This window comes from Oenanthe melanoleuca, chromosome 5 (assembly GCF_029582105.1).
Source record: "Oenanthe melanoleuca isolate GR-GAL-2019-014 chromosome 5, OMel1.0, whole genome shotgun sequence".
In the NCBI taxonomy this organism is placed as follows: Eukaryota; Metazoa; Chordata; class Aves; order Passeriformes; family Muscicapidae; genus Oenanthe; species Oenanthe melanoleuca.
The window spans coordinates 22,863,126-22,887,560 of record NC_079339.1 but is presented as its reverse complement, the minus strand read 5'-3'; the positions used below and the strand labels follow the sequence as shown (position 1 = coordinate 22,887,560).

At 44.4% G+C, this 24,435-nt stretch overlaps 2 protein-coding genes across 2 annotated transcripts; one reads left to right on the top strand and one right to left on the bottom strand.

Annotated features, from left to right (window-relative positions):
• Nucleotides 1-43: 43 nt before the first annotated feature.
• Nucleotides 44-22,051, bottom strand: C1QTNF4 (C1q and TNF related 4). The gene is made up of 2 exons (XM_056492557.1): nucleotides 21,876-22,051; nucleotides 44-2,863 (listed from the first exon to the last, which is right to left on the bottom strand). Exon 2 carries the CDS (start codon nucleotides 2,856-2,858, stop codon nucleotides 1,758-1,760), a length of 1,101 nt encoding a protein of 366 aa, XP_056348532.1. The 5' UTR covers nucleotides 2,859-2,863; nucleotides 21,876-22,051; the 3' UTR covers nucleotides 44-1,757.
• Nucleotides 22,052-22,214: 163 nt separating this feature from the next.
• On the top strand, nucleotides 22,215-23,669 carry LOC130254080 (loricrin-like). Its single transcript, XM_056493306.1, has one exon. The coding sequence runs from the start codon at nucleotides 22,215-22,217 to the stop codon at nucleotides 23,667-23,669; it is 1,455 nt and encodes a 484-aa protein (XP_056349281.1).
• The last annotated feature ends 766 nt before the right edge of the window (nucleotides 23,670-24,435 follow it).

The window sequence follows — 24,435 nt, the reverse complement described above, 5'->3', positions numbered from 1 at the left end:
TTGTTTGTTGCTAGATTTTTGTTTTGTGTGTTTGTTTCATTTTGGTTTGCACTTTGGGGTTCGTTTGTTTCTTTGTTTGTTTTTCACCCCAAAGGATATAGGAATTAAAATTGGAATTTTATTTGAAGTAAAACTTGTCTCACCTAATGTTCCATTATTCTTAGGCTGGTTTTTACATACTTCCAATCTTTCCCCTTCACCCTTTTGCCAAATATGCCCCCAGTCTTTAATGTCTAGGACATGTATGGAGTGACAGCGAGTGGCTGCATTCAAGTCCAGCTTGAGCAGAGTATCATCAAAAAGCTGGGCTGAGATGGCACGAAAATCCTGTCTTGCTGGAGAAGGTAAGGCCTGAGCCAATATATGGAAAAAGGCTGAGTGGGTTGGCTTGTGACTCAGATGCCAACACACTATTTTGAACTCAGGATTTTGTTAGGAGCAGTTTTAGAGCATTGCTGCCTGTTGAACAGATCATAAAGTACACTGAAGTGATGCCATGAACCTTTGTGCATGCTTAACATGATGCCCTTTGGCAGTTTACCTATTTTTGGGATACAAACCAGGGTTTGGCTCGGCTGACACAGCACCAGTGGTGCTACACTGAAGCCTCCTGTGCTTCCACCACCTCCTCAGCAGATCCTGCCGGGCACCTGTCCGTTTGTCTGACTGCAGGAACACAGCAGTGTCCTCTGCAGCCACAGCAGCCTCTCCACAGGACAGACTCTCGCTGGAACTCGTAGGAAACCACTGGATGCTGGAAACATCACCCGGTGTTTCCTCTGACCGCAGGAGGCAATCAGTGCAGCACAGGGTGGGGCAGCAGCACCCTGTGTCCAAGGGGCTCATTTCAGGGGAAGGAAAAGCCCCTGCAGTCAGCAGTGCCACTGCATGCTGTGGTTCTACTTACACTCAGTGTTATGAGCCTGCTCCTGATCCAGATCTTCAGAGATTTAAAATTACATTTCTTTTTCTTCTTACTTACCTGGCTTCCAGGCTTTCAAAGCATGGTCCATTCACAGATTCGAGCCCTTATCTTTCACTACAAGAAGCTTGCTCTTTTGTTTGTTTCTAAATGTATTCTTTACATTAAATGGAAGCTGAGATTCTCAACCACAGCTTCTTGACTTCATCTACATCAGATAAAGAAAAGCACAAACGACTGTGAAACTTGCAATAAAATAATAAGAGGTACCAACCCTTCACACACACAAATGATTAAAAAGAGTGTATACAGACAGACTGGCTCAGTAACACATTCTGAGCTCACACAACTAACATGCTTCTCTCTCACCTGAGCTGGTACCTCAGCCAGTGACAAGCACACAAATCTCACAAAGTAGCATAAATTCCAAAGTGAGAACATTCACATCTTTTGTATTTTTATTACATTCATTTTCATTACATTTATTCCCTCCCTGGATAAACAATTAAAGTCACCATGCCCTTTGCTCTCTGTATGCTGGAGATCTGCAATAGTTCTCTGATCCTCAGCATCCCACTACACTGCCCCACCCCTGCCCCCAAACTACCTCATGCTTTATGTTAAATCAAACACCAACACGGGACACACAGCTACAACCTGGAAGGCCTCTCTACGGATGAATGGCACACACAGCAGTGGCCCTGCAGACAGGGCACAAGCGTCTGGAAAGCACTGGACACATGACAGCATGCTCAAAGCACAGGATGACATTCAGAGAAGCTATACTCAAGTTCATGGCACCTCGGCTCTTCTTATGCTCCTTTCACATCTGCATTTAATTGTTTGACCCTTGAGGTGAGCTGGCACCTGGGAGCCACTTTGGCTGAGCCTCTGAATAGATGAGGAAGCCTGTGAAGGTGATGTACTTGCCGTGGTTGCTGTAGGCGCCATAGCCATCGTGCTGATGGCTGTAGAGCCAAACCGTGTCCCCATACTGCAGAGGCAGCATGATGCTCTGGCTCTGCATCTCCCGCCTCTTGGAGTGGTTGTCATCATAGATCATGGCCTGCACCTCATTGTGGTTCTTCATCAGTTTCACTGACATAGTCTTAAAGGGCATTTTGCCAATGGTGAAGGAGAAATAGTATGCACCAGGTATACGGCATGTGAAGATGCCAGTGGAGGAATTGAAATCTTTTCCAATATTCACAAACTCTGTATCAAATGTGATTGGCTCGTGCTGGGTTTGCTTCTCATCTGTCCCCAGGAGACTTTGTGTGCGGGCAACAGAGAAGGCAGAGCGAGGGTCTTGTACCCTTGGCTGGTCAGACAGCACGTGTCGCTGTGAAGCTTCATTCTGCTCCCTGGGAAGTTGCTGAATTGTGTGAGGGTGTGGCCCAAGCTCTTGAGAGCTGAGAGCATTCTGGAAGAAGGCAGAAGTGTCTGGATAGATCAGGTAGCCATTGAAAGTGGTATAGGGGCCCACATTGCTGTAAAGAGCGTACTTGGGATCTCCGTGTAAGCGCAGCCAAACGGTGTCCCCGTAGTCAAGCTGCAGCATGGCACTCTGGCTGGCCACCTTCCGTTCCTTGCGGTGATGTTCATCGTACACAATTACCTGCACCTCATTCTTGTTCCTCATCAGCATGACAGACAAGTTCTTCTTGGGGTATTTCCCAACAGTGAAGGAGAAGTAGTAGGCTCCAGGGATCCGGCAGCGGAACAACCCAGTCTTGGGGTCGAAATCATTGCCAATATTCACATACACTTTGTCAAAGGTAATCACCATCTCAGAGCTCCCTTCCATGCTGCTGGTTCTGGCCACAGAGAAAGCAGAGCGAAATTCAGTACTGCTGTCTGCTGGGAAGCCATCTGCAGGAAGAAAAATCATGCAGCAAAGGAGGCTAAAGATGATCGGAATGTTCAGTGTCATCATTGTATCTGGAAGAAAAAAAACAAGCATATTTTAACAGGAATAGCATTAATTTACAGCTCACACAACAGTTCAAGTCCAGACCTGAATATTGCTAAATAAACATTAAGATCTATGTCCAAATACTGAGGAATTTCTGGTGTGTTCTCTGAGCAGTGTATGGGACCACACCATAGATCACTTTTATATTTTCCTAGTGAGAGCTGGACCTTTTAAAACCTGCACTCCTGGAAAGAAAAATAATCTTCTCCTTTGAAAGCCTGACTATCCTACAGCTTGTCTGCAAAACACCATGTTGCTCACACTGCAGAGCCTGCTGGAGATGTGCCAGAGTTCCCTTTTGTTGTGCCTTTTTTTATTTGTAAGACCAAGGATGAAACAAAGCCCTACACAAACCCTGTATTATACAAGTGAGACACAGCTGAAGGGCAGGGAGAAGGGGACATATGCTCTAGAGATTCCCATGCAGATGCCATTGCCTTGCAGTACAGTAGCTGTTTCACAGGATGTGGAAACTGGAAGCCAAGTAAGTTGTTAGATCCTATTATTCCAACATGAACCTGTGAAAAGTATAAAGAAATATGAAGAAGAAGGACTGTTTAGGAAAGGAAGACAATGGAGAAAATTACTGAAGTCATAAAAAAAAAGAAGGAAAACAAAATGGTAGTAAAGTCTCCTAAAGTGTACAGTTCCTGAGAGAGAACTGACATTCCAAAAATGGGGAAACAACTTCCTAAATGGATAACAGACCAGACATAAAAACTTCTTTGACCCCTAAAAAAGTTATGAGTTAATAGGATTTTCTGCTTCTATTTTCTGTGAATTTATTTTTTTGGATGGAGGCCAAAAATTATCTATTAGTGCTTTCAGGCTGGAAACAAAACTGCCAGTCATTCCAGTGTGAAGCTTCTTTTTCTGTCACCTCTCTGTGCTTATTAAAATATCATTCAGGCTAGGAGGCAACTGCCTGGTTTGCAGTCTGCTCCATCTGTCACCCCAAAACTGGTGCCTTGCCAGCCTGCAAACAATGAATTCACAGACCAGCAGAACAGAAGCAAAACATGCAACTAACTTGGGGGGAGGGTTGAAGACAAATCCTGCATTAAAAAGGATAAAGGGTTAAATGTTTGAATCATATAAGATGGCCTAGTAATAGAAGTAAAGCAGACAGAATGCACATAGACTGTGAGGTGGCAATGGGATCCTGCTTTGGCAAGATTTGATACCTAGAATCACTCACCAGCAGGAATTCAGCTTGATCCTTGCTCTTTCACACTTGAGAATAAAACTGAAATCTGAGGTGCAGCTTTAATACATAAGAACCCAAGAATAAATTAATTCTCAGTTAAATGAAAATGGCACACTAGCAAGGACTAAAAGAAACACCCATCCATTCCCCAGTTTTACCTTTGATCACTTCTCTCACAGACGTCTGAAGCAGGGCTCTCAGCCTAAGCAGACTTATAAGTTTGCCAGTGAGGGGCTGAGCAAGGAGAGTTTGCTGTTCAGTGGAGCAAGGACAGGCTGCTGATCAGTGATAACACTGAGCAAGGATGACTGAGTGATAACACTGAGCAAGGATAACACTGCTGCTCTTAGTGCTGGAGAATGCTGAGACCAGCTTGACCAAACTCTCACCCCCACCACAAGGACATGCAAGACTGAGGCTCCCTGAGTGAGGCTGGGAGCAGCAAGGATGTGCAGGTCCTGATTTGGAAGTGGGGGTCAGAAGTGTAGAAGAGAAGAAATTAAAAAGCTGCCAGCACATTTTTCAGCAGAAAGCATATTTTGCTGAGTAAGCCCAAGAACACATAATCTAAAAATGCCTATTTCGAATGCATATTAAAGTCAATCACTTTATACTATAAAAGGCCAGTGTCATTTCTGCACAGAAAAGATTTCTAGCATAAGGTGTGTTAAGATCCTTCCCTTCAGTAGGGACACTCCTCAAGGTTATTGCTTGAGGCTGAACAAAAGAGATTTTCCCTGTTGTTGGTGTGGGTAAGTAACATCAATCTCTTCTTAACAATTATCCTGCTACCTTGAACATAATTGCTTTAATATAATTTCTTCAAAAACAGTGCACTAAATCAGTAGTAATAGTGATCCATATGGTGTGGTAAATAATTCTGATTAAGCTTCCCTCCCCCCCCAATGATTATTGCAATAAATTTAAATGAATAAATAATTTTATTTATATAAATATATCTGGTTTGCCATCCTTAATTCTACAGGATGAAGTTGTATAAAAGCTCAAGTGCATCAGTGTAACTTTTTAGATATTAACCACTGACCAAGTCTGGGAATAAGGCTGTATCCAGCTGTACCTTGGATTCTCTCTCAGAGAGAATTTAGAAAGTAAGGGAGTCCTTTCTGTATCTTGTGGCTTCTGTTTGTGAAGGGAGGGCTTCTCTAATAAACTTTGTCTGAAGCTCCCACTCTGCCTGTGACATCTCAGTATTTTCCCCTATGTCCCTGAATTCAGAATGTTTTTCCTGACCCAGACTGCTGCTCCACACCCCCAAGGGCTGCACTGAAGGCTTCTGAGAGAGCTGACTGATGTCATTTTGAGGTCACTCTCTATCATCTTTGAAAGGTGATAGAGATCAGAGGAGGTCCCTGGTGACTGGAGAAAGGCAAATCTTCAGAAGGGACAAGTGTCATTACCTGCAAAACTACAGGGGGGTTGATTAGTTAGCCCTTCACTTTGGTCCCTGGGAAAATCATGGAATGTTCTTAGAACATCTTTCTAGTCAAAAGACATGTAATTTAGCACTTTATTTAATTGAGCATAGACTAATCAAACTGCCTTCTTGTGGGAAGAGATCAGTGGATGTCAACTGCATTTTAGCAAGGCTTTTGTTTCAGTGTCCCAAAGCATTCCTCTACTCAAATTATGATGTTAGATAAGTGGACTACTAGAAAAGTGAAAAACTGACTCAATTATCAAGCTTGAGAACTAGTGTTCAATATTTCATTTCAGATATCCTCTTCAATATTATTTATCAATGTCCTGAGAAGCAGAAAGAATGGCCACTGATCAAGACTGCAGATGACCAAAACAGATGGTTGACCAATATACTTGGAGGCACAGGTGCTGAGGGACCCAGACTGGTCGGATGGACTGAAAAGAAATTCAGTGATGATAAACGCAAAATACTGTACCTGGATGGACTAACCAGTGTGTTGGTACAGACTGGTGACTGACTAGTTGGGAGTCTGTCTGAAAATGATCTGAAAAGGATCTAGGTGTTCAGGAGAACAGAAATTTGTACCTGAGATAGTGCTGTGCCTGGCAGGTACTGAAGGCTTACAGCACTCAGGGGTGCAGAACAGAACAGGAACAGCCTGCAGAACAGCCAGGAACCACAGACTGTGACTATTCCTCTTTAGCTGGCACTTGAGTGACTCCAGAAGAGGGAGCCAAGATGGCTGAGATCTGAAGCACCTGATTGAACTGGGCTTGTTTAGCATGGAAAAGAGAAAACTTTGGGGGGATTTCATAGCCTCCCAGTGCCTTTAGTGGTTCCTGACTGTGCAAGGTACTGCACTGATGAGCATGGTGAAAGAATAACAGACAATGGTCATCAAATCCAAAGGGGAAGACTCAGACTAGATATAAGCAAAGTAAGTCCATAATGAGGCAACTAACAGTTTGCCCACAGAGACTGCAAAATCTCCATCCTTGGAAGTTTACAAACAAGACTGGATTAAGCTGTGAGCAGCCTGGTCTGCATTCCATGTTGGCCCTGCTTTCAGCAGGAACTCGGACTAGAGACTTCCTAAGTCACGATTCCTGACTCTGTAACTGAATCCCATAGCTACTGCCTTCTCTCAGTTAAAATTCACTCCCTAATAATCCTAGCCATGGCACTTACATGGAATTAACCAGCTAACAGCAGGTCTAACAGACAGATTATTTCCTATCCGGCAAATTGAAGAATTTTCAATGAAATTTAATCCATAGCTAACTGTCACGCATGTGATTCCATGCTGTCTCTATTTTTCCTTACTTTGTAGTTTCTGTGCTCCTCAGGGCAAGGACTGCCTCTCCTCCCAGGTCTGTACAGCATTTGGCTACTGCTGCCATTTAAACAATACTAATAGACCCCAATATCCCACCAAGAACTAAATCCCAAACTGCCACACTTGTGAGCTCAGCTTGTGGGTCAGCAGAATTATTTTTGCAGAGTGCTACATCTAGCATGGCAGGCTCATTCCAGTTTCAGAAAACCATGCCCTAAAGGCAAACTTATTAGGGCTATTAGATGTTCCTGATTCATACCCATTCATTGTTATTCCAGTGATCACCATGGTGTGGCTGCATGGAGAGAACCAGGATTACTGTGACATGGCTACACGCTCTTGAGACAACAAACGATAGGAAAGGATTTGGCATTTGCATTTTTAGCAACAAGCCTGCTTCTCTGAAATACTGTCTGTGCTCCAGACCTTGTTCAGCATATCCAGGGGTCAGGGGGGATACTGGAAGCACATCACTGCTGGCCAAAAAGGACAGAAAGACAAAACAGACAAAGCTTAATAAAGTGTGTAGTGAATCTGACCTTATGATCCTTCAAATGACCACTATTCTTGTTTCTGTTTGAAAGCTGATTTCTCTGTAATAAGGTCACTTATTAAACATTGGATCACTCAGTACAGTTGCAAAGACCCTCTGCTGCTGCTGTCCCTTATTTATCAGCTCTTTCCAAAAGCAAGTTATTTAAATAAGGCAGTTAATTATGCTGCACTTCCATTAGCAAGTTGTTTCCTTGACAGCTCCCACTCACCACTTTTCATCACTATTTAGGTTCTTTTAAAAATAATTTAGAAAGTATCTAATAACTGCCTCTCACACTAAACCAGTCTAAGAATAATTTGCCAATCATTAGGAAGACACATCCAGCTACAGGGGTGCTGTGCCATAAACAGAGGCAATTCGTGACAGCTTTTGGACTTGAGTATTGTCATAGTAATTGTGACAGATAAAGCTGCCAAAATGCCCTATTCCTCCCTCAAAAATAGTTTCTGGTGCCCAAGTCTCTTTTACTGGTATAGTTTTCTTCTGGTAGGGAAGAGATAGCGCTGGGGATGTGAAGCTGGCCATGGACACTGTGGCATCAGCCTTGAGTTCATGCTATGATCAAAGTTTTAAAACTGGAGAGTGAGGTGAAAGGCTAGAGATGGAAAGTGGGTCTTCAGCATGTGGCAGCATTACATTTACACACGAATCAGGGCCCCTTGTCCCCTACCCTGCCATTCCTTATTGTCCCAACACCACAGAAGCATGGAATGAAGCTAAGCAGACCCCCAAGGATAAACTAGGTAGGCTACTGCTTTTACTTTAGGCAGTACCAGCAGGGATAGCAGCCCACAGAGAAGAAATCAAGAAACTAATTTTGGAATAGGAGGCACAAAACATGATGCAGCTAAACAATTCTCAAAGACACTGGCATTAAATTAGTGACCTGAAAAGAAGGGGCTACAGTGATACTGAGTCACATAGTAGAACAAGAGCTGCAAAACTTTCTTGAAAAAAAAGTCAGTATTCACCATTTGCATGACCCAGGAAATTTTAATAGCTTTGAGTTTGCTGGAGGTGATTTTTTCTGTCCTGGAACAGAATCAATCCACCAGTGAAAAGACAATTTGTTTTATTCTTCTACTGAGACACATGGATTTACAAAAGGACATTCAACAATAGAAAGGTCACCCCATTTTTACACTTGCAGGACAGACCTACTTGTGAAACCCACAAGGGTTTTCTTTTTATTCCAAAATATTAATTATCTAGATTCCCTAGTCCTACCTTATGCAAGAGTCCTTTAATTTCTGTGGGAGTTTTGCCAGGAATATCACTGAAGAATGAGATATGAAACAAAATTGAAGCAGTACAGTTGGATCAGCTGTTAGTAAAAGGTTTTTTAAATCCTGTAAGCTGCAAGAGCAAAGCCCTGTTCTCCCTAGCTCTCACCCTAATATTTAAGGACAGCTGCAAGTGTTTCAATTATTTGAATCAGTGAAAGCCTGTGTAATGAACATCCTTCTTGGACTATAGTTAGCAAGATTTCTTCTCCCAAGATACCACATACCGTCTGTTCCACTCATCCAATACAGATTAAGAGCATCAGATAATGATGCAAATGCATCAGTTCTTCCAACATCAAAGAGAAATTAATTGTAGCACATCCTCAAAAGCAAAATCTATATAAGAGTACATGAGTAACAAAATCAGTGATTCACTTATGGCTCTGGCCTTTCTTTGCTTTTGATAAATGTCAGGGTTTTTTTTAACTCTGGCACAATCCTGGGAGGTAAAACACTGTCTGAAGTATTCAGGATGCATTTTGGAAACTATATGTCACACCCTGAATGACAGACATGTATGGCATTAATATAGAAAGTGCTTAATTTCAAATGTTTCCCTGAGTCAAGGGAGAGTCCTTTAATATAATAAACCAACTTCTGTGTACTCTGTGGAAAGGCAAAAATTATTTTCAAGTGCCTCAACTCCCGCCATACTCAGGAAAAGGAAATGGAGAGATTTTTTTGGCAGAACCACTACTGTTACCCTGCATTTCAGAACATGATTAAACTTTCTATTTCTGTTTAAGCTAAAATGATATTCTTGAAATTATATAAATTCACTGACCACAATCAAAACATGATAGTTCTGACATTAAGATTTTTGTTCTTTAACATCATTTAAGAAAATTTGCCATACACATTTGAAATGCCAGGGTGACACACTGCATCTGCCTTTTTGGCTATCACTATATTTTAAAATATATTAATTTAGACAAAATGGTGTCTTAGTAGACAAGATGGCTGAATAAATTAAAAATGGGGGCAAGGCGTTATTCTAGCAAACTAATGCTTTAAGACATAATAATTTTTTACATCCTTTTCTAAATGGACACATTACACAAATCCAACTCTCCACCACATGCACACTGCTCAAGAAAACAGGATTAAAACTTCAAAGCAAAGAAACATACCCTGACACTGGCCAGAAGTGGAAGAACAGAAAACTCTGCTAGAATATTTAAGTTTAAATGGTAGTTCATAAAACATGCTGGATGCTGTAAAGTTGTTTTGCACATGCAGTTAAATCAACTGTTGATAAGCAATCACTGGAAGTACATCAGCAATAAACAATGAAAAAAACCCTAGGCATTGATGGGAAGGAGTTCAGTGACAAACAGCTTCTGTGAAAGCAGAGGCCAGAGGAGACTGGAAACCACAGCTTGAGAAAATCAGAAGTCTGTTGCTGTGCAGTGTTTATTTAACACTGCTACCTTTAGACATAAAACACTGAGACCATTTCAATGGTTGGGATTTTCACATGGATCTCATTATAGTTTCAGTAATGCCAAAGTGAAACCATCTCTTTTCTCACATTCAAACATAATTTCCTTTTTTAACCTGGTTTATGTGTGCATTTCTTTTTTCTGGTATGCACAAGAGATGTTGAGACTGTGGAATAAGGATTTATGGGAGCATTTAATCCCTCCAAGTAGGAATTACACTGGCATAAAGGACTAACAAAGAGTCTGGCCTGGACTACCAGAGGTATTTTGATAGGCAGAATAAAGTATCTGACACTTTGGCAGCAAACACCATAAAGATCTCAGTTAAGAGAGTGAGAGAGGAAGGCCCCAAAAGCAGACCGCACACTGCAACCATGTTCTGGAGAGAGAGGACTCAGAGAACTTAGAGGATGGAGTAGAGGGCCATTTCCTTGGTCCAGGTGGCTGGGCTACAAGCCATGTAGCAGGAGAACTTTCCCACAAAAGTCCTGGGGTTTTTTTTTGCCTGTGAAGCTAAAACCATAGGAAGCAAAAGGACATTGCCAGAGAGACTGTACCAGCAACAGACCTACTGGGTGACAGACACTTTATGAGAAAGAATGTTGAATACAAGCAGTACAATTCAGGCTATTCCAATGCAAAATTATTCTCTAAAAATGAATAAGACTTATTTACAGGGTTTTTATTTTAAACTTCTCACTTGGCTTAAGATACTTAATATTATGGATGTGGATATTAAAGATGTTTTTGTGAGTCCCAAGGAGAGCTACAAAGATAAACAGAGGGCTGGAGCACCTCTTCTAAGAACACTGGCTGAGAGACTTGGATTTGTTCAGTTTAGGGAAGAGAAGGCCTCAGGGTGACCTTACTGCAGCCTTCCAGTACCTAAAGGGTTATGAGAAAGCACAAGATGGACTTGTCTCAAGGCCATGTAGTGATAGGACAAGGGGGAATGGCTTTAAACTGAAAGAGTGCATGTTTAGATTAGATATTTAGAAAAAGATCTTTCCTGTGAGGGTGGTGAAGCACTGGAATAGGTAGCCCAAACAGTTGTGGATGCCACATCCCTAGAAGTGTTCAAGGTCAGGTTGGATATGGCTTGGAGCAACCTGGTCTAGTGGAATGTGTTCCTGCCCGTGACAGGGTGGGTTGAAATTAATGATCTCTAAGGTCCCTTCCAACCCACACCACTACATGATTCTATGATTCTATGAAATAAAATGGTTTTATTTCATCACCTGACAAAATCAGAATGAACAAGTAAGACCCAGTTATAACCACAGCAGTGCTAGAGGAGAAGGTGAAGAGAAAGGCAATGACTGTACAAATGAGAGACTCTTAAGAGGCAATGAGGAAGAAAATTTATAACTGCTTACAAAGGACAAAAAAGCTGGGAATCTAAGGAAAATGCAGATGGGCTCAGCTTCCTAGCATACCAAATTACTACTATTGTAATTTTAATCTTTTAGTAAGAGTTTGTACAGGAAAAAGAGAAATAATTTTTCCCAATAACGTATGAAGCATGGGGACTTTAAAGGGTTCATACAGAAAGAAAAACTGTTTGAACAGCCTCACTGATCACAAGCTTATTAAGGCTTTCCTGAAGTTGCAGAACAGTTCAAATCCTTAGGGACATTTAAAAAAAATGAAAAATCTCTGCTTTAAACTCAGTTGGGTAAACTAAGCTGTGAGTGACAAAGTGGAAACACTAGATAGGCAGAATGACACTGGAATGAGTACTCTGGAATCAACTCAAATTCTAATCCCTTAATTCTTTCTGCTTTATTGTTACACATCATAGCTTTTTCTAGCAGTTTTTCTATACTACTTCCTTCCAGTGAAGTAAAGTTTAGCTCTCAGGAAGATATCCACTCCCTCTGCTAACAAATGGAAGTCCAGCAACAGTTCAGAGACCATCAGTAGCAGGTGTTTACTATAGGTAAACATGCCTACAGTATAGGCAGATATTTGACTTTTTTTGAACTACACTTGCCTCTATGGATCTAAGCAACAGTTTGCTTCAGTGCAGCTGAATGAATATTTTTATCCTCCAATCATGCTCACCAGAAGAGGAGGTTCCTGGGCTATTCTCAAGTTGATGCCATATCCGCCAATGTTCTTTAAATCCTTAGCTCTAACAAATACTTAGAGACTTTAAAGTAAAGGTCAAGATAAGAGTAAATATCCCAGTTAAACACAGGCTGTACAGGCTTTCCTTCCTGTTCCCTGTGCCTTCCACTTTCATTCATATTCCCAGTCATCCAGCAGCACACCATGGCACCATCAGTTGGGCAAAATCTTGCAGTGATTCTTTCATGTTCTTCTCTCATTTCCTCACTAAGAATGAAAACAACTGTTAAAAGTAGGTTTATTTGTCCAGAAACTAATAGGAACCTGAGCCCCACAAAGATGTAGCGAATAGAAAAGCAATTTTGGCTGTCTATACATTACATGAATTGCAACTTCTGTGTTGCACCTTCCTGTTGAAGACTGTTGTCCTGGAAATCGTGCTGATATTACAAGAGATACTGGAACGTGTGGTATGCTCTCAAGGCTTCTTCACTGTCCTCTCTGTAATGGTTTCATGTCCTCAATTTTCCTTCAGTGAATTTGTGCTCCTGCACTTTGTATCAGCCAATATATGATTTTAATTTAACTGCAATGTAAGGTCTTAATCAAAGAAAGAACAAGTTTTAGATTTTTCTTTTTTGTTTTCTCTTTTGTTTTTTTTTTTTTCTGTGGCTGCATAGCCACACCTTCTCCTTCCTTCTCACTTCAGTGGGCAAATAATCATAATTTTTTCCTGGAACTCCGCACCTGCGGAAGAAGTTTTCAAACCCTTCCCCCACTCACTGGAATGCTGCCCTCCAGTCATTTCTCTAAGACCTGCCACATCACCCACCTGAATAAAAGCCAGAGGGAATATGCTGGTTCTTGCTGGTTAATCATCAAATCTCAAGTTAGGATAAACCTGTGGAGTCCAGCAGTGGTCCCCTATGTGAACTAATGGATAGCTGAGTGCCAGCTGGGATTACATGCCATGACAACAAAAAGCATTTTTGTTTCATCGTTATGTCTGAACTCACTGTCTGCTATGAGCTGATTTAGCAATCCAAAAGTCTTCACAAATTGGGTAAATCTGGTCTCCATCCTGACTACCTGCAGTGAACAGAAAACTTTCATAAAGGATGAGATTAGTTTTACTTTGCTTGATAAATCAACTTCTAATGCTATGTTTTATCAATAGAAACATTGCTTTGGCGATTTTATCCATCCAAGGCTACACTACAGTATACTTTGAGAAAATGTGATGTGCTAGTGACTACTGTTTTCTGACAGTAGGCTTTGCAAATCTATCTGAAAAAGCTCTCCATGTACTGGGGCATTTTCCTACAGGAATGCTGCTTTCCTTGCGAGTTTTTAAACGTGTCTTGACAGGTAAGTCAGGAAAACATGCTGTCTTTTAACATCTGCCATCACATTCAGCCAAAAACCCATAATCATTTCTTTTCATGCCCTGCTGTTTCATTACTGTAAAGAAACTCAGAGAACACTGAATTGCACTGCACTGCTGCTCTATGCTGTCAACATGCGGCAACATCTCAATTTGGAAATTCGCTGAGCTCTAGTTTAGTGAAGAAGGTGATAAAAAGCATTAAGATCCAGGGATCCTTCATCTCTGCTCTGGCATTTTCATTTCTGCCCCTCCTCCTGCTGGGTCAGGACACAGACCTGGAGCCAGAGAACAAGCACCATGCACTCAGCAGAGGTCAGTGTTATTCCAGAACGAAAACTCTGTGTGGCAAAAAAGGGGTGACAGTCAAAGTCCACAAATGATAATGAGTCTTTTTTCTGGTCCTGTTCTCCAACTGTCCAATTGGATCATAGAATCATAGAATGATTTGGGTTGGAAGAGACCTTAAGGATCACCTAGTTCCAATCCTCTACCATGGGCAGGGACATCTTCCACTAGACAGGTTGCTCAGAGTCCCATCCGACCTGGCCTTGAGCTCTTTCAAGGATGGACATTCACAACCTCTCTGGACAATCTGTTCAGTGTTTCATCACCCTCACAGGAAAGAATTTCTTCCTATTATCCATGATCATCCTGTTGCTTTTGTACCCAGTGAATTGGAAAACAAATCAAGAAACAATAATCAAAAGAATAACTGCTGCCTGGGACTATCCTCATTTTTGTCACCAGACCACTGAGATACCTTGAGATAGAGACTTCCCCTGGAATGGACCAGAAGTTCTTGATGAACATTTGAATCAATTGATATTGAAGGTCACTATATATGTATTGAAGAACTGTATCAATGAATCAGGTTTATCCAATACTTGTCCCACTAGCACTCTTTCTTTTACATCTACAGATACACAATTAAAAACAGCAAAGTAAATCAGCAGGGTTAGTAATTGCCATGCTTATTAACGCTAACACTTCACAACCAGCCATGTGTAGTTCCCTATTTCCAATGGTCTTACCTGCCAAATCCCTTGTGACCAGACCTCTCTGAGAAAGATTTATAGACAGCTTGAACCTGAGCTCTTTCAATTTTTTAGCCATTTGACCAGGAATTATTTCTCGGAAGGCTGCTGCAAATGAGACAACCCGAGGCTGTGAATTGATATTTGATATCTTCAGGAAAACCACAGTTTCTGCTTCCACTTTCAAAACATTGAGTATATTTTGGTCCATCGATTTAATCAGCTTGTCATCTTTTTCACCAGGGAACTGTGAAGTTCCTCCCCAACACCCTGCATAAGTTAATTCTTCACGAGTTTTTGAACCTGGATCTTCCTATGACAATCTGACACAGAGGTGCTGCCGCCTACAAGGCAGAATCTACAGCCCTGGATGGAGGGACAGAGAGAAGCACTCCTGAACAATGCCCTTAATACACATACACCTTTACAAGGTTTTTCCAGTATCTGCTTTCTAGTTTTATATTGCTTCCAGCATTTAAAAAACGTCAGTCCCCTCATAATGGCAGCAGAAATGCTTGTGTGCCTATTTCTGTAAAACTCCATCTGCACTGGGGAGCTGCTGGTAAAAGGCTTTGGCACTGCCATCAAAAAGCGCTGCTGGGCACTGCTGCTCACTCACCAGCTCCCCATTCCAGTGAGAAAGTGCTCAGTGCCTGTCAAGTGCTCACAGATTCCCGGCTCATCTCCATGACCAGACAGATTTCTCCCAGGCAAAATTGCCTTTGACAGCTTGAAGCTGATGCCTCTGATTTTGCTTATAGGAAAAATAAATTGTTAAAATACTGAAATAACAACTGCAGTAATGCATTGGCAGGTCTTACCTGACTTTTAGACTCTAGGTGGACACAATATAAAGGACACGAAGGATATGGCTGCTCTGAACCCTGCTATGCAGATGCTTTGTTTAAAGCAGGTTTGGATATCATTACTTCGCATTAAATACGCAGCTCACGCTGAAAGAAGGGCCGTTTGCAACAGCCTACACAATTTCCTCACAGCCACACTGAGAAATTCCAGTCATGCACCCTAAACTCAAACATTCATATTCAGTTCATATTTCAAGACAGTGCTTCCTCTATTCCAATTTTTTCATTCCCCTACCTTCCTTGTAGCTACTTCTGTCTAACACCTCTCCTTTTCAAGATAATTATCAACATTTTCCACCAGGAGAAACATTTACCATCTGCAGAATTCCCTCCAGCATGTTCAGTATTTTTCTGCAGCCTGTCTCAGATTTCCTCATAAGTTTTCTGGAGAATAACCCACTCACCTTGTCGTCTCCTCCTAATCGTAAAAATAGGATTTTTTTAACATTAGCTATATTTGCTTTATCTCTTCCCAGAACCACCTTGTCCCAAGGCCAAATTTCCTTTAGCACTGGATCACTGTAAGCCTTCTTTTGGATACCCTTTGTGCCTCACAAATAATAAAGACTGTTTCATACACTCATCTGAGAAGACAGTAAAAGCAAGGATGGGAAGAGGAATGATTAAATGAATTCAAAGTGGTAAAAGCTGATGTCAAACACTGCTCAGTCCTTGGGTGGAAAGGATATGAATTCACTTTGAAATATCTGGGGCATCAACTGACTGGATTTCTAAGCATATAATTATTTTTCCCAAAGTGTACCAGCAGTAATGGAAGATGGGGGGAGGGATAATATCCATTACAGCTTATATAGTGCCATGGTTTATGCTCATGTGTCCGAGAGTAAATAAAAAATTAGGATTTCCACCAATTTATGGGTAATTCCAGTGCAAGAATGTTTAAATTACATGAGATTATTATGCTAATATGTTCACTGACCAACAGCTCCATGAAAACATGCTACTAAAAGGTGCAGCCTAACTCTTCATTTTCTCCTTGTCTTGCTCATTCAACACAGATTCCTTCCAGCAGTTGCTTTGCAGCCTTTCAGTCCTAGAGAGTATCTGTGTTCACAGAAAAAATTCCCTATTGCCTGCTTGGTATAAAAACACTTCCACTCCTCCCAGTATGTCTTTAACTTCTCTAAGAGCTTTTATTTTTGTCTGAGTGAAAAGGTCTAAAGCCTGAGGAGAGAGAAAAATCTCTCTCCCTTTAGAGGATTAAAAAATTATTTGGTTGGACTCGGAATGTGTTCTATTCAGGATCTTAGGAGCAGCCCACCACTTCAGCATCTGAAAGTGTTGATCATTGCTCTCTTTTTTCTTTCTACCTGTCTCCTCACAGAGATCCAGGATTTTTCACCATGCACAGGGGACTGTCTGTTCCATTTATATTAAACAATATATGTTAAACCATGAATACTACAGGACCTAGATTTTCTCTCCCTGGATAAATGCCTAAAAATATAACTCATAGGACTATGATTTATTTTATTCCTATTCTGAATTCCATTATTTTATTTCATTTTGCCTCTAAAAAACATTTTTGGATGACAGCCTTTTCATTCAAGGAATAAAATACTAGAAGAGTTTGTATTTTCAGTTCAGATAATTTTACAAACTACTACTCTTGATTAATTTTTCTTCTTCCATAGCATTGTTTTCAGCATTCATAGACTCAATCAAGCATCTGCTCTCAGGAAATCAGAATGTCCCATTCCTTACCTTTTCTTCCAGAAAGAAAGACCTTTTCTAACTGCCTTCTAATAAGCCCTTACTCTTCTTTCAGGCTCTTTTCAGAAAGAGCTGGTCTGAGGCCTTGGTGATGTACTACTCCTGGATATCAGACAAACATCAGAACAGGGCCAGCAGACTTCTTTTATTTCATTCACATGAAATGATTGCCTTCAAAAAATGATAGAAGAATGGTTTAGAGGGGAACTGAAGACACTGAACAGTCCAAGGTGCTTTCCCATTATAGGATGACTAGCCTTATTTGATTCTTCACAGATGATTGTCTAACCCGTTCTCAAAATGTCCTCAGAACCTCCCAATTCGACTGTTTTTATTATCCTGGGTCCTAGAAAATTATTCTTGTAGTTTAAAATAATCATCCTTTCTGCTGCTTATTTCTTTCTGCTCCATCCACCATGAGCCCAAAGAAAAGATCATTCCCTCCTCTATTTTTTATCTGAAGACTGTTATATTCCCCTGTCAATTTTCTGATCTAAAAATTACAGTTATTTCAAATCATCTTGCAGGTCACATTTTTCTGACCTGTGATGAGTCCTGCCGCCCTCCTCTGGACTCCCTCTGATTGAATTGCACCTGTCTCCAAGTGCAACAACCAAAACTTTGCAGAGCCCCCAAGCTGAGGCTTTGGCCTCAGAGCAAAAGGATTGCTTCATGTGTTCCAGGCTTTCATGTCTTTTACATATCCCAGCAAGATGTTTGCCTTTATTTGCAACAGCATGACATTGACTCATGTTCAGCTTGTGATCTATCATAACAGATTCTTTTCTGTGGAGTTGCAACCTAGTCATTTACTTCTGGCTTGTGCTTATCTGGTAATTTCTGCCTTATTGCAGTACCTTGTATTTATCCCTACTGAATTTCATTCAGCTCTTTTCCTAGAAGGTCTTCCAATTTATTGGAAAGTTTTTGAATTCTAATATTTTTCTCCAGCATATTTCAAGTGTCACAGTTTTATGTCCCTGGAAAATGTGATATTCCCACTCCTTATATTACCATCCAGGTCCTCTAAGAAAACATTGGAAAAAAGCAGATCCAGGACACTCCAATGCAGCTACTGTGTCAATGCTAAGCAGCTTGTGGCATCTCTGAAGGACTGGAACACACTAAAATCATACAGACTATGAGCTCTGAATCTTCTGATATTACTTAAAGATGATCTGCCTGTTCAGATAATTATGTTTACCCAGTTTATAGCATCCTTCACCTGCTATGCCTCATATCTCACCAAAACAAATATTTGCATGAATGTGCAATCATAGACAAGAATCTCAACTTTTACATTAAAAAAAATCCCAGAACTCAAATGAAATCTCTCTTATTGTACAAATAGCCTTTAATACATAAACTGAACAGAAGCCAATTCTGTTAGAGCCTGCTGGGATACTGACAAAATAATTGGGAAAGATGTGACCATTTCTCTTCACAGATTCAGGGATATGATAGAAATGCCCTAATTTATCACATTCACTGTAGTTACAATAGCAGCACACTCTTCAAGGGCAGCACCAAGGCAGCTGGTTGATTTCAATGGCCTGAACAATTCCTTTGCATCTGTCCTTGACCAAAGACTCCAGGATCTTTTCCTTGGAGATTAAACGCCAGCCACGATGGTCACAAGCAGGCACATTGCAGACAGAAAGCCTTTGTGTACATTGGAATAAAGATCATCTGCTATTTCTCCTGACAACAGAGGCTTAACTCTCTTGTCCAGCCCTGACTCTTATTCCAGCAGTCATTACCACAGTGGCCCCAGATTCCTTAACCCAAAATGGACAGTTTTCCTGGCACCGTGGCGGAGGCTCTGGCACAGCAGAAAGCAAGCATGGTGTGAATTAACCAGCTGGAGGGTAAAGAGGGAGAAATAGGGCTTTATAAATTTTCCCTGTGTTCCAATGGTGCCCTAGTAATCAATTATTAGCCCCTGGAGTAGTTACTTACTGCTTTCTTTGTGATCATCTGATTCTGGCAGCGTTACCTCTGCTGGAAACCTCAGACCTTTGATTAGCTGCAGCAGGAATTCCTCCTTTGTTCTCTAACCTGTCTGAAGGAAGCATGCAACTAGAGAGAAGCTTTACAGGGACAGGAAAGAACTCAGGGGTAGACTTGGTATTCCCAGAGCACCAGAGCTCAGCAGCTGTGTAGTACTGGCTTATCTCATCTGAACATCACACAAATTTCCTTATCTAGGAGAAGGTCAAAGCAAAGGGTACTGAAAAGCTGAAAGGAACAACAAAGTCCTGACTTTACTTCTGCTTGGATTGGGTGGCAAACAGGATCTATACAAAATTTCGGAGAAGTAAGAGGCTTTCAATTTCTACTGGGTGAAAATCAGAGCCAGTATTTCAAATGTTGCAAGATGAACTATCAAATCGCCAAGCCTTAATGTGTCTTCAAAGACAGCACAAAGAACCTCACCCCTATAGACTAGACAATAAACTGTAATTCAGTGAAACATCATTTTCCTTAACTGCACACCTTGGAGTAGAATGCATACTTCATACTTTGGTGATTTAAAAAGGTGACTTCATTGAAGAGTTCAGGAGTAAAACCCACCAAATCCCAACATCTGACCTCAGATGCTGGCAACAAAACCCAAGACTTCAGCATCTGTAAGACTATAGCAATTTTAAACTCTATTTTTTTCTCTATTCTTTTGCCTAAAAGTCAATGTAGAGATGAGTATCTCTTGGAGCGAGACATTTCTCTGCTGAAAATATTATATTCTCAGAGGTACTTACCTTCTTGGAAATTTGCTGTCACTACCAGTATCAGTTCATTTCAGTGCTTTCTGCCTATAACTAACCATAAGAATGGGTGAAACTCTGGCACAATGGCAGTGATCACTCAGGGGCTCACTGCCTGTCCACTTTCTGCAAGCACTGACCTCTTTTTCTTCTGGTCTTTGCATTACAGGGTGATCTGCACAGAAGGTTCAAACAGTCTTCTCTCTTTACACGTTTGACATATAATTTTTGTCTGTGCCTGTGTTCATCTAGGTTACTATTTTATACAATAGTAAGTCTTCCAAGAGCTGGTGATGAACAGACAGCCTTGCTGCTCTCCTGAAATACACCTTTTTATTAAAATGGAGACTATAAAAGCTATCATACTCTACATGACTACAGGTGACAGGATAGTTATCCTGTTTTTTCACAATATAGCTGCTGCTATTATGGGCCTGCCCAGCCTTCTGCATTTGGAAAATATGAATGGTTCACACTTTATGAATGGAGAGCACAGCACAATGGATAGATGATTACACAAGTAAAATATAAATAACAACAACTAAAATATAAATAACAACAAACAGGGTTCCTAGTTTTGGCGCCAAATCTCTGGTTCCAATGTATTTTATTTCTGTGTCTGTTTCTTCACCTACAAAACAGCAAATGTCTGTAACACCAATAAATTATCAGATTTAAACCAATTCTATATCAAAGCCATAGGTTCTCCTTTATGGTAACCAAATGCCCTCTGAAGGCATTGTTTCTTTCAAGGGAAAATACAAAACTCATCTGTAGAGCCTAGTCCATTCAGCAGTTTGAATTACAGCTTTTTAGAGGGAAACAGAAGGAATGCATAGGGTAATGCTGTTCTATTGGGAATCCTCATTCTTCCTTGACATGCCTCCTAGTGCTACAAATTAACCCTTAAAAATGGCTAGACAAGCCATATCTCGCCATATACCACGATAGATAGGATTGCAGCCTCACCACCGTGTTTCAAACTCTTGTTACACATCATGTCCCCGGAGAAGAGAAACTGCAGAAGGTTGCAATAGCATCAGAATGAATAATTGAAGCTCGGCTCATTCAGTATGTGCATAAACGGAAGGGTCACAATACTGCCTTCTAGTCAGCCGGCAGCGCAGAAACTCACCAGTGTCTAATAGAAACATCATCTGGAGATACTGACCTACTTCTCTGGGAGCTCCTACAGAGTGGGTTGAGGAGATGACAGTCGGACGACCAAGTACACAGAGGATTAAATCATATTATCTAACAGAAAACCGTACATTACAGAATCAGTTGCATATGCTCCTCTTGAAAAAACCTTCGGGACTTTGTTCTACCGAGAAACCAGAGATCCATGCAAGATTAATGCTATTTCCCACCTGAGAAGCTGTTCCTGTGGGAAATTGCCAGGATGCTCTTCCCCATGGCGAGCCCCTAGGAGGCTTACCTACCTCGTCTCCATGACAAGTGCTGCCAAAATTGCATACCCTTTCCCACATAAACTCTACAGCCATTTAATACCGGGAACGATAGGTGCGAGGGAGGTAACTCGGGCATCTCCCGCTATTGTCCAGCCGCTCGGTGGGAGCGGAGGGAGCGCAGCCCGCCGCCCGCCCGCGCCCTGCCCGCCGCCCCGAGGGCCGGGGCTGGGACCGCAGGGTGCCCCGAGCGCAGCTCCCTTCCCCGGGACCGCCGGAGCCCCGACGGTGCCTCCGCTCCGCAGCGGCGGCCGCTCCTCAGGAGCCGCCGGGGCCAGGCCCGCCCCGGCCCCGCTCCCACGGCCCCTGTCCGAGCGGGGCATCCCATCCCAGTGCCCGGCCCGCAGGTGCGGCCCGGCCCCACGGCGGCTCCCCGGCACGGTACCTGCTGCGCCCCGCGGCGGCGGCTCCGCGGCGAGGGCTCGGAGCGCGGAGCGGAGCGGGGCCGCGGCGCTGCCTGCGCACTGACAGCTCGGAGCCGCGGCGGCGGCGGGGGCCGGGGCTGGGAGGGGGGCTCGGGCACCCGGGGCTCCGGCGCCGAATCAGGGACGGGAGGAGGGCCCGGGGGCGGGCGGGAGCGGGGAAGGGAGGGAGGGGGCGGCGGGGCGAGGGGCTCGGAGCCCCTGACACCGCCTCAGCCCGGGCGGCCTGCGGGAGGCGCCGGCGCCCGCGGGCGCTGCGGGCCGGGAGGCGTGTGGGCACCACGGACAGGGGTGACCGAGCGATGCGGCGCTGTGAGACAGCCGGCCGGGCTGCCCGCTGCCTTCCCGGGAGGCTAGGGCCTGGGGACGGGCGGGATGGTGCCCTTCGTTCAGCACAGCGGCGGCTGAGCGAGCCGGGCCAGCTCCCGGCGCCGCTCCCCGTCCGGGGCTCGGGACAGCGCTGTGGCACCGGCCGGACCGCCCGGGGCTCAGGGCAGCGCTGTGGTACCGGCCGGACCGCACTGGGCTCAGGGCAGCGCTGTGGTACCGGCCGGACCGCACTGGGCTCGGGACAGCGCTGTGGCACCGGCCGGACCGCCCGGGGCTCGGGGCAGCGCTGTGGCACCGGCCGGACCGTGCTGAGCTCAGGACAGCGCTGTGGTACCGGCCGGACCGCCCGGGGCTCGGGGCAGCGCTGTGGCACCGGCCGGACCGCCCGGGGCTCAGGGCAGCGCTGTGGTACCGGCCGGACCGCACTGGGCTCAGGGCAGCGCTGTGGCACCGGCCGGACCGCACTGGGCTCAGGGCAGCGCTGTGGTACCGGCCGGACCGTGCTGAGCTCAGGGCAGCGCTGTGGTACCGGCCGGACCGCCCGGGGCTCAGGGCAGCGCTGTGGCACCGGCCGGACCGCCCGGGGCTCAGGGCAGCGCTGTGGTACCGGCCGGACCGTGCTGAGCTCAGGACAGCGCTGTGGTACCGGCCGGACCGCCCGGGGCTCAGGGCAGCGCTGTGGTACCGGCCGGACCGTGCTGAGCTCAGGGCAGCGCTGTGGTACCGGCCGGACCGCCCGGGGCTCAGGGCAGCGCTGTGGTACCGGCCGGACCGCCCGGGGCTCAGGGCAGCGCTGTGGTACCGGCCGGACCGCCCGGGGCTCAGGGCAGCGCTGTGGCACCGGCCGGACCGCCCGGGGCTCAGGGCAGCGCTGTGGTACCGGCCGGACCGTGCTGAGCTCAGGACAGCACTGTGGTACCGGCCGGACTGCCCGGGGCTCAGGGCAGCGCTGTGGTACCGGCCGGACCGCCCGGGGCTCAGGGCAGCGCTGTGGCACCGGCCGGACCGCCCGGGGCTCAGGGCAGCGCTGTGGTACCGGCCGGACGGCCCGGGGCTCAGGGCAGCGCTGTGGCACCGGCCGGACCGTGCTGAGCTCAGGACAGCGCTGTGGTACCGGCCGGACCGTGCTGAGCTCAGAGCAGCGCTGTGGCACCGGCCGGACCGTGCTGAGCTCAGGACAGCGCTGTGGCACCGGCCGGACCGCACTGGGCTCGGGGCAGCGCTGTGGTACCGGCCGGACCGCACTGGGCTCGGGGCAGCGCTGTGGCACCGGCCGGACCGCCCTCCAGTCCCGGGCTGAGCCTCCCGGCACCGGGCTCCCACCCCGTCAGGCCGGAGAGGGAGAGCAAACAGTCTTAGCTAGACCAAAGGATGTCGCTGGGGGAAGCGACAGTCTGTTGGCTCCCCAAGGTCATGTTCATGTCTGACCTTCTGCCCTGGAGACTTGTCAGTCCCAAAGCATGTCTATAGACTATCAAAAGCTTGTATGTCTCTCTAGAAAGCTTGGCTTGCCTTAGATCATCACCTAACAACAACAAGGCTACTACTTGTTCCTTTGAAGGCTGGCATTGATTTTTTGCTGACAGCAAAATAGTAGGCTTTTCACATTTCTGATCTGAGTTGAAGAGCAGATTTGGGGTTTTGTGAAGCATGTTTATTGTTAGCCCTGTAAAATCTAATGTTTGCTTCCAAAAAGAAGATTTGAAGATGTAGATGTTTAAAAAATGTTCTGGCTGTCCAACGCTAAAGGTCTTTTACCCTCCACCACCCACTTGCTGTGGGAGGAATTTAAATGCCGGTGTCCTCACTCATAGTACCGATGGGGCACCTGGTGCTGTTTCCCCTCGTGCACTGTCCAGCCAGCGCTGCCCTGTGTTGGCATGCTCTGCTATCCAATCTCCATCTCCACTTACCCTCTTGTGGCAGACACCAGGACTTTCTCCTGTTGCAGTAACAGACACATTTGAATCAGTTTTCACATAAGACATGTACCAGTCACAAGGCTGATTCTTACAATAAACGGAATAGAGAAAAAAGAAAACAAAAAGCTTTCTTCTGAGAGGAAGAGGACTGACAGATGGAATGACCAGAAAGTAATTTACTCTTTGGTGCAAGGATGCAATTTACGGCATAACAAGAACTTCCTACTGCTCACTGGCTTGTCTAACGTGGTGTGCATATCATATTAAATAA

Coding starts and splice junctions, on each gene's coding strand:
- LOC130254080 (XM_056493306.1), top strand. CDS start 22,215: ATGCGGCGCTGTGAGACAGCCGGCCGGGCTGCCCGCTGCCTTCCCGGG.
- C1QTNF4 (XM_056492557.1), bottom strand. CDS start 2,858: ATGATGACACTGAACATTCCGATCATCTTTAGCCTCCTTTGCTGCATG.